At 48.7% G+C, this 9565-nt stretch overlaps 1 protein-coding gene and 1 long non-coding RNA gene across 4 annotated transcripts; both read right to left on the reverse strand.

Annotated features, from left to right (window-relative positions):
- Positions 1–1498: 1498 nt before the first annotated feature.
- On the reverse strand, positions 1499–3504 carry LOC135651170 (probable N-acetyltransferase HLS1-like). Its single transcript, XM_065171042.1, has 3 exons — positions 2960–3504; positions 2687–2874; positions 1499–2588 (listed from the first exon to the last, which is right to left on the reverse strand). The coding sequence occupies exons 1-3, from the start codon at positions 3137–3139 to the stop codon at positions 1730–1732; spliced, it is 1227 nt and encodes a 408-aa protein (XP_065027114.1). The 5' UTR covers positions 3140–3504; the 3' UTR covers positions 1499–1729.
- Positions 3505–6287: 2783 nt separating this feature from the next.
- On the reverse strand, positions 6288–8860 carry LOC104000715 (uncharacterized). 3 transcript variants are annotated; one of them, XR_010501855.1, is made up of 4 exons: positions 8702–8860; positions 7984–8628; positions 7801–7886; positions 6288–6830 (listed from the first exon to the last, which is right to left on the reverse strand). It is a non-coding gene; the product is annotated as an uncharacterized LOC104000715 (long non-coding RNA). The 3 variants fall into 3 exon arrangements; XR_010501854.1 differs by lacking the exon at positions 6288–6830 and having other exon boundaries at positions 7179–7886; positions 7984–8409; positions 8498–8628; XR_001975761.2 differs by lacking the exon at positions 6288–6830 and having other exon boundaries at positions 7179–7886.
- Between the last annotated feature and the right edge of the window lie 705 nt (positions 8861–9565).

The following is a 9565-nucleotide window of genomic DNA, read 5'->3' on the forward strand; positions in this document are numbered from 1 at the left end:
ATTAGTATGACATGAAACATGAGAAATTATTTGTGCCTCACAAGTCACAACCCACAAATGTTTGGGTATCTTTTTGTTTGGTGGCTGAGAGCACTTTCTTTCGGCTGCGAGATGGAACCTTTTGGGTTGTCGGGCCCCCAAACATGACAGGATTTGGATGCTTGTGTGCCGCCATAGATTGCACTGGATGCTCTCTTGCTGCTCGTGTTGGTTAACCAGAAAGGTAGAACAAGTCTTTGCATCAGATGTAGCCACCACACATCAGAACCTAATGGCCAAGCCAACCTCTGTTGCTTGCAGCTCTAATGCACAAAATGCTTGCTTTGTTTCGGTTGACTTGTACATTACTTGTATGTTCCATGAGAAGTCAACGCCAAACACGTAATTAGATCGCAGTGCCGGACCTGGGAGACGACGCTACGCGGCTAGAGCGTCGACCGAAGGACACAGCAAACCTGCCGATTAGGCTTACGCACCCAGTCAAATTTTTGGCTAATGGCGATCCCATTATGTGTTCCTTCAAGCCTTTTTGACCACCTCGTCTACCAAGACCACCATAAGAAACGTGCATCACTTGGATCGATTCGGTGGATGATGTACCGGTGGTCTTCGATCCCATCTCCGAGTGCCAATGCCGTACATCATCCCTGCATTTACTATACCGATGAGAAGACTTGCGGCACCGTCTCGAGGTCTTTGAGGTGAGTGGATTCCGAGATGGCCATTATTGGGGTGGGGGGGGTGGTTTAGGCCGGAGGTGAACCCCTCCTGCGGCCTAAATCCTCTCGTCTACTAGGGGCCCCACTCCGCGCATGTTTTAAGATTAACACGTGGCCTTCGTGGATACTGTCGAGTTGATGTGGTGACCCAGTCGGCTTAGCTTTAGATAGAAACGGCAACGGGTCGGATTTCATCGAATCTCCACGTCTGCAGTGTACGCGTTAATAATCCGAATTTAGGATGAAATTACATATCTAAATAGTCGATTAGAAATGGAACTGAAATAACATTAAATTCGTCTTATACGGTTGACGATGGCAACATTAATTAAGTTCATCGACAACGAGAAAGACATCTTCCATCACAATTTTGTCTTTGAGATAGATCACTTTTCCTGTGACCTTTCTCCATTGCTTTTCCTCGTGAAGACCGCATGATTCTTCTTCGTCGACTTCGTTACGAATCCATTAGCATGACTTCCAACGCGCTGTCCGTGAGGAGGCAGCGGTGCAAGTTCTTGCAAACACAGACAGCAAAAGAAACATGAAAAAAGGGGTGATTTTTTTTACATTAATTGAACCCCAAAAACAAAAACAAAAAGAGAGAGAAGGTTAATAATCGTCGTTCGTTCGTTCATCTCAATAAATCTTGAGATACTAAATAAGAGAACCGCTGGCGATCGATCTAAAAGTTATGGCTTTGTTTATGTATAGGGATGTATGAAAGGGAAAAAAAGATGCTGTGAAAAGAACAAGAGAGATTGTGTGGAGCCATGAAGGAAACCAAGATGCCACTTTTGCTTTCGCCCTTAACCTCCTCCTCCATGAGATTCTCCATCACCGAATTTACAGAGAGAACTTAGGAGAAGTTACAGAACAAAGAAAACCCTCAGGAAAATAATAGTGCTCTTTGTACAAAAGGAAAGAAAGAAATAGACGAAAAGAAGACCAAAACAGTAGTTCAGCAAGAAAGAGGGAGCGTCTCCCTACTCCTCCGTCTCTGGCAGTCCTTACAACTCCCTGGGGTCCACGAATATGGAGGGCCCCGGCGTCGACTTGGTCCAATCGCCGACCGCCCCGTCGCTGTACTCCTCCGCCAGCCGCTTCACGCACCACACGTCATCGGCCCCCGACAGCAGCCGCCACCGTGGTATTCCTCGACGGAGCGGCTCCATCTCCGCTACCTCAGCTGCCACCACGGCCGCCGCCCCCCTCGCCGTGTTGTGCGCCTCCCGCCACACCGCAGCAGCCATCGTCGCCGCCGCCGGACCCTCCCCCCCGATACCGTACAGGAACCAGGCCCCGAACGGCCGGAACAGGTCCGGCACGGACGGGATCCGCAGCCACGGCATAGCCCGGTCCGCCGCACGCGTGGCGGCCGCTGCCGCCCGCCGCAGCCGCGACGCCCCTCGGATTTCTAGCCGGAACACGCCGCCGCAGTCCCACACGCTGGCAATCGCCCATGACTCCGGCGGGGCCGCGAGGAAGGCCTCCGCGCCGGGCCACCGCTCTGACGCGGCGCATCCGGCCGGCACGGCGAGGAGGGTGACCACGGACAGGGGGTTGGCGAGGACGGCGTCGATGTCTCGGGGGAAGAACTCGGTGGCGGCGAGGCGGCGGCGGTATATGACCTCGGCGTCGGCGGGGGGGATTCGGAGAACGGCGGCCGAGCGGGGAACGGGGAGGCGGTGGACGAACACCGGGTGGACCAGGATGGAGGGCGTCCGGAACTTGGAGTAGCCGCACCCGGTGAAGAGGCCGAGCGACGCGTCGTTGCCCTTCGTCGTCGCCATGTACGCGTACTCCGCCCCCTTCTCCCCAAACCATTCCTCCATTCGCTTCACCAGCTTCAACCCAATCCCCATCCTCCTGTTGGACGCATCAAACAACAACGAAATGAGAACAAAGCCTAGCACAGAAAGCTACAAACCCACATACGAAGTGGAGGAATCAACGGGTAAATTTACCGGTGCGATGGCAAGACGCGAAGCCCAAGGATGTAGCCGACCTTGGTATATATCGGGGCGGCCGCCGGACCATGGGTTCTGGTCCCTCCGCCGCCTTGTCGAGGCATCTTCCTACCGCAGGCGACTATCTTCACGCTGCCGCGGATGACGCCAACGATTTCTCTCACCGGGCCGCTCGTCTCAGCTACCTACGAATGAGACATCAGCACGAGTAAGGAACAAGATAGAATTCACACTACACGAGGGCATATATAGGAAGGGAGAGAAGGTTACCAGCATGAGGTAGGCCGGGGAATGGCGGATGCGGGAGACGGGGTCGCCGAGGAGGTCCATGCAGAGCGACACCTTGCCGCTGGTGCCCACCTCGCATATCCGGTCGACCGCCTCCGCCGCCGACCGGTCAGTCTCGGCGTCGTACTCCCTGACGACAATGATCAGTTCCTCCCTCTCCATCTCCTCCTCTGCCTCTTCCTACTGATATACTTAACGGCAGACGTTACCCTTTGCACCGCGTCAAAATTAATCGCCGGAAGAAACGGCGGTGATAGACACGAAATGAACAATCGCAGCAATTATTACTGTGGCTGCTCTACTAGGCAAGCATGGGAATGAACACGACTGTGCACGCCAAGCTCCCTTGAGCTTCCTCCCTCTCGGTCTCTTCCCTGCCACTCTCTAGGTGGGGTGGGACTCCGTTTGGGTGTAGGGAGAAGCTAAATGCTTGAGCTACCGATGCGGGAGTGAGAGGGAGGGGTGTATAAATAGACGTGTCGCACGGCGGTGGGGTTTCGGTGATGGCCCAAACTCTCCGCCCTCTCGCCCGACACGATGCTCATTTCCTTCTCTCTCTCTCTCTCCTCTCTATGGAGAGCTCACACTGGCGAATATTAAATTGGGTGATGTGAGCAACAATAAATGGCATGGGAGAACGTAGGTGGAGATTGGGTAAAGGAGGGATAGAAAAGAAATGGCGGCTGTGACTGCGCGGTCCGGTGAGTGTCCACCCCGTTTATTAAATCATTTAAGTTCTACGGACCAGAAGGCGTATCCCCTCAATTACGAGCCATGCCCAATCATTTATGGTTATCCATTACCGCAGGCGTGATCGAGCCCAGCATGTCCCCATGCCCCATCGCCATACATCCATGCCCGCCCCCCTCGACATGCATGCATGTGGCGCTGCAAGCCCTCGAACAACATGTCGACATTGATTTGCACGAAAATTTTAGATCCTGCACTCTGATTAGTGCCTTGGTTCTGAAAGATTTACTTCGAAGTGTGCATATATATCTGGGGATGGATCGCCCGAGACACCTGTTTTAGGAATTCTTTGCGTAGAATATGAGCCACTTTTGTCTGAGATTATTTTAGCTGCGGGAGGAACATAATCACTGTATTTAGAGGAAAAGTATTCGAGATGAAGTCATCTTCTTGCATACCGAGTGAAGTCATCTCTCGAGTCCACCACAGGGTCGAGCGATCGATCCACCGAAGAAAGGAAACACCGGCAAAACATCTGCCGTTGCTCGTTTAGCTAATGGAAACACAAACTAAGCTAATTAATTCTTCATCGTCAGCAAGTCATTTTATATTTGCAGTGACAACAAATCGAACCCCAGACTGGAATCTCCATACTTGCAGCAGATGCTAATTCTTCGACCTCGGTCATGGGTGGGGTTGCAGCATGAGATATAAGATAGCTGTAAGTCTAGTATGTGCCTAAAAATCCAAGTCCTTGTGCCCCACTGGTATTCCATGAAATGTTGGTCCACAGGATTTCTGTTGCTAGTCATTTTCTTCTGTGTTGAACTCATGGATATTATTCATATTGCCCAATCTCATTATAGGATGTTGTCAGCAGGGCATCACCGGTATCACGAGATTTGGACCACAGACATGGAATTCACGCACCATCCATTGCAGTGTCTGAGATCAGATACAGGCACTGCTTCAACCCAGATATAGGATAAAGAAGTAGGAAACTTCCCTGGCAAAACAGATGGTTTGATGTACTTGGTTCATGGAACCTTCTCATGTTGAATGAGGTCCAACGATTCCATAACTAGTTCACCGAAGAAGGGTCATTGCAATTCCTCATGATTAGAATAGGAGATGAAGAAGCACTTAAATAATGGCCCTTCTTCTTCTTCTTCTTGAATGGAGGAGTCAGAAGGTCCGCCCGCAGGCATTTTCATGTACTATACATCAGCTTGTGTTTGACTAGCACAAGTAACGTTGCCAAGTAGAGAAGAAGATTGAATGGCTTGCCAACCAAAGTCATTTTACTCCATGCACAAGAGACTGAGGGTGGCTGTCAATAATGAAAGCTTACAACAGTGGCACTATGTTTGGCTTGATGAGAGTGACATTAATACTGAAACCGATAACGACGACGACAGCATTGACCAATGACAGTGATGAAGGGCTCCATTTCAATTTGTTTTTCCCCCCCCCTCTTCGTATTAGGAAATTGCACAGAAACATTTGAGTGATGATGGAAGACGATCACACAAGTTTTCAAGTGTTACACGACCCTTAGCTCTTACCGATCTTCTGACTTCCCCACCTGCCACTCTCACTTGCCTTTCTTTTGGCAAGACAGGGGGACGCCCAACCACCATGCCTTACTATAATCTTTTCTTCGTGAGTTCTTCCCTCGTTTTTTCTCTCTCTCTCTCTCTGTCTTCGGAGCGAAGCTTCCTCGCACGGGAGGGGGGTTGACGCTGACCTCTCAGCCACAACGCCCTTTTCGCCCATTCTTTATCTTTTGGCCAGGAATAGCTGTTGTTTGTCTGTGATGCGTACACATTAAAGCTAGGGGTTGTTTGACCTGAAGTGAGTCACGTAAACGAATAGAAAACTCAGATAAAGCCTCATGAAGTCGTGCCTCTCTTTATTCTGTTTCCTTTAGACCTTTATTTCGTTATGAGATGACATTCGATGAGCTCCTGCCATCCATTCCTCTCGAGAAAGGGAAAACGATGGGAAGCATGTGAGCCCGAGCTTGGCTTCATGCGTCTTGTGGCATGTGGAGCGTATACAAGTCGAGATGGTGAGGACATGCACGGTGGGGTCTTGCGTCCAGGGATCGATTGAAGCCGGAGGAAGAAGATTTCAAGTTCATGGTCACTTGGGGATGAGGTCAAGGTTGAACCAGTGATGGCCACATTCCTTGTGTACCGGGCTTTGTCTTTCCCTATTTCATGTCAGTGGGGCCTTCGTGTGCCTCAATCCTAAGATAATGATGCCCAACTTTTACTGGGTCTCACGCTCCGATTTCATCTTCAAATATCCATGTATTTTGTGCAATTTATATATATATATATATATATAGGCTGAAATAATCTGGATCTTGTCACTATAGAGTTCTCCATTCCTAATTAATCAGATCACAAACATATAATCTAATTATGACATCAACATTCATGCTCACACATAATTATAAATTTAATGAAAAATTACAAGTTTATGCTAATTAAATAATTAGAAACCTAGCTAAGTAAAACATAGAACAATAAGATTAATTGATAACTTGAGTTGAGTTGGTGGTCCACCACCTAAAGGGAACAAAGGATACTGATGAACAATGGAACAGGTGAACTCAATTATTTCAATGTGTCGGACTGCACATGTTCATTGGAAGGTTATCAGGAGATGGAAACAACAAGATAACTCCATAATACATGTGCCCTCATAAATCTCCTCCTCCTCTTCTTCTTCTTCTTCTTCCCCAAATCATCTTTCCATTATCGTTTGTTTACTCTAATTACGAGGCAACTTCGACCAAGGAAATAGCAAGCCAATGTGCTTGCTTGCTGATTCAGAGTTTGGAGTGTGCCAAGTAGGGTTATTCTTCTTCAGGCACTCGTCATGGGTGAATGGAAACATTGGAGGACGATGATCACGTGCTAATAGTTGGTGAAATGAGGACTGGGGAGAAAGGGGAGACATCATTCTCACTCGACCGAAAGGTACAAGCTTGATGTGTTGCATCAACATGGCAATGGAAACATTGACCAGTCTTTAGCTTAATCCAAATTAGCTTGATTGTACTCGTGTCGGACTTTGATGTGATCTCTCTCTTTAGGGGATACATCATCAGCATTGTTTCGATTTATCTTGCAGAGAAGAAGATCAAAGGCCACTGCAGGAAAAAGCCAAAGAGACATGAGATAGGGGATGTAGACGACCACTTGTTCTTATTCTTCTTCTTCTTGTTCTTCTTCTTTTGGATTAAGATTTCTAATCATGACTAGAAAAAAAAAAAAAACAACATCAAATATAAATCAGAAATTTCTTTTTGATGTGACAAATCATTTGGAATTACATATAGCAGGAATTTGTCTCTATAGAGAACAATAATAGAGGAAAAAATTAAAGAGATTAGGGATGAAGATGACATCTTCTTTTTTCTTCCTTTTTTCTGATTTAAGTTTCTAAATTATAACTAGAAAAAAAGAATTGGTCTTAGAAACACTTAAATCCTTAGCACTGCAAAAACAAACTAATTAAGCTTGTAATATGATATTAAGAATAGCAATCGAACTTGTTAAAGATGCCTAATAAATCAGAGTGATCCAGGAATTTGGACTCTTCTAATGATCTGATTCTATTCTCTCCCTCTTTCTCTCACTCACTCACTCACTCTCATCAGCACTATATTTGGTTGAACACATCAGGAGGAATCTCCTAAACGGTGTGCGATGCAGATGCAGTCAAGCCGGCAGGACAAAGCGTTTGACCCCGCGTAGCCCATGTCTTGGTTTCTAAGAACTTTGTCTGGGTGTTGATCCTGGAATGGATGCCACCACCCGCGTGGGGCCTACGTGTTCGCCCCCACACATGCTTTTGACACGGTCAACCGGTTTGACCAGCAGGTAGATTTTTGGGCTATCAAACAAGAATGGGACAGAGAGAGAAGGGAGAGGGGAGGGAAGAGGTGGGGCCGACTTGTTCACCCACTCATCCATGCTTTTTTTGACAGTCATCTAGTTTGACCACCTGGTAGATCTTTTGAGCTATCGGACAAGAACGAGAGGGAGAGAGGGTGGAGAGCACAGGGATTGGAGGTGGAAGAGGGGACAAAGCGGAGATTTGGGGCATAAGACGCGTACTTTCGGCAGTGGGGATGTGACGTCTCCGTCGTTTGTTAGGGTTTGGGCTGTGGGCCTTCCGGCCCGACAAGACTGTGAGGCCCGACCTGTGCAATTTCATATTTCTCTTAGTACCAAGTAATAAGAAGATTCCTGAGGGAGAAGTCGAAGAGACAAATGGACAAACGGGTTCAGGGCACCGACCGGGGGGAAGGCATCAATGGCCGCGCGCGAGGGCACTGCGCCTCCACCGCCCTTGTCCTGCGACAGGAGAGCACCGAGCCCGGGCGCAAGACCCACGTGTTGGACGGAGGCTCGTCCACCGGCCACCTTCCACAGTCGGACGAGAGCAGAGCCACGACTGTGGTGGCTTGACCAGACGAGTCCGGCTTGCCCCCTCCTCGTCTCGACCTCCCATGTGGCCGCGAACAGTGGCTGGGGCCTCGCAGGGTTGTCCGGGTACGTCTCGCGCCCAACCAAACACTCACATGAGCCTCTCTGCAGGCGTTCCAGTGGCCGATGGCCGTGAGACCCATGTCGCTGGCCTCACTTCCATGGAGGCTCATGGGGCGCAAGGTCCACACCAGGACATCCCTTTTGCTAACAACAAAGCACACTCAGTAACTCCTCCTGCATCACAGTTCATGAAAGCTTATCCTCAAGGAATATTGGTACCGAGAAGGTGAATAATTTCATCATGTTCTGAGGAAAAGTGGACCAGATGTCAGACATCCTCAGCGCTTGTACTGCCATGCATCGATCTGATGAGATTTGGAGTCCCCTGCTTTGACGAACAAAGCTTTTCCTTCTTCTGCCACCACCAAACTTCTTGTACACCGATGCCGATTCCTTCATCGTCATGTTGGTACACCAAATCCGACTTCAAAATTAATGAAATGTATAAGAAAGATTTTGAATTTACCTTACTGTCGCTGAGTCATATCTAATACAAAAAGATCACATCACGTCTGTATCAGTGCCACTAGTGCGGCAGTTAACCTTTGCTTTCGCCTCCACGGCAGGACAGGATCGCAAAGGTAATCGACATGGAGCTAATGTAAGAGGAAACGCTCGTATGCGATCGTACTTGCGAACTGTACAACGTACCACTGTATGAGTAGGGGGAGGGGTGGTTGGGGATGGAGATAGGAACAAAACTGACACATAGCCATCGCATGCATCTATCATGGATGATGCCATGTCACGGACGCATGCATGCATGCATGCACGCATGGGGAGCACACGTCTGACATTCTTCGGATGGCTCCGGGAATCGCTCTCCGATGTCCGCATCATGGTGGGATGGGGGTGACAAGAACGCATGGGCCTTCGTATTTCTTGTCCATGGCCTACGACAGTGAGATTATTATGTGTGGTCGGGGACCGGATGGTCCTACCCATTTAATGGCATGACAAATGTTGGGTTGGGATTGAGATGCTGACGTGGGAATAATTAGGTTTTCCGGTTGCAAGTGTTCGGTGACGTGGCCCATGGGCCCAAGCCTACGTAGATAGCGTCTGCCTCAGGAGGATTCTGGGCCGTCCATCACAATCACACGAGAGCTCATCCTAACTCATCATAGCGTATGAAAAGATAAAAAGAGGTTTTCTCTGCATACGGATAACCAACAAAGAGAATGAATGATGTGATCTATAGCAACAGATTAGTTCGCTATGGAAACAAAAGAAAGTTGACGCAACCCTCTAAAAGCGATCGAAGCATCGCATTCCAAGAAAAAGACAGAAACCGAACAAGATTTTATGAGGAAGAGCGACTTACTCTGGC

Source organism: Musa acuminata, chromosome BXJ3-10, assembly GCF_036884655.1.
Source record: "Musa acuminata AAA Group cultivar baxijiao chromosome BXJ3-10, Cavendish_Baxijiao_AAA, whole genome shotgun sequence".
Taxonomy (NCBI): domain Eukaryota; kingdom Viridiplantae; phylum Streptophyta; class Magnoliopsida; order Zingiberales; family Musaceae; genus Musa; species Musa acuminata.

What these genes read in the sequence shown, in the direction of transcription:
- LOC135651170 (XM_065171042.1), bottom strand. Translation starts at nt 3,139, where the DNA reads ATGGAGAGGGAGGAACTGATCATTGTCGTCAGGGAGTACGACGCCGAG. An exon ending in CCCCGGCCTACCTCATGCTG is followed by an intron (nt 2,875 to 2,959) that starts GTAACCTTCTCT and finishes TCTCATTCGTAG; the next exon opens with GTAGCTGAGACGAGCGGCCC. An exon ending in CGCGTCTTGCCATCGCACCG is followed by an intron (nt 2,589 to 2,686) that starts GTAAATTTACCC and finishes TGCGTCCAACAG; the next exon opens with GAGGATGGGGATTGGGTTGA.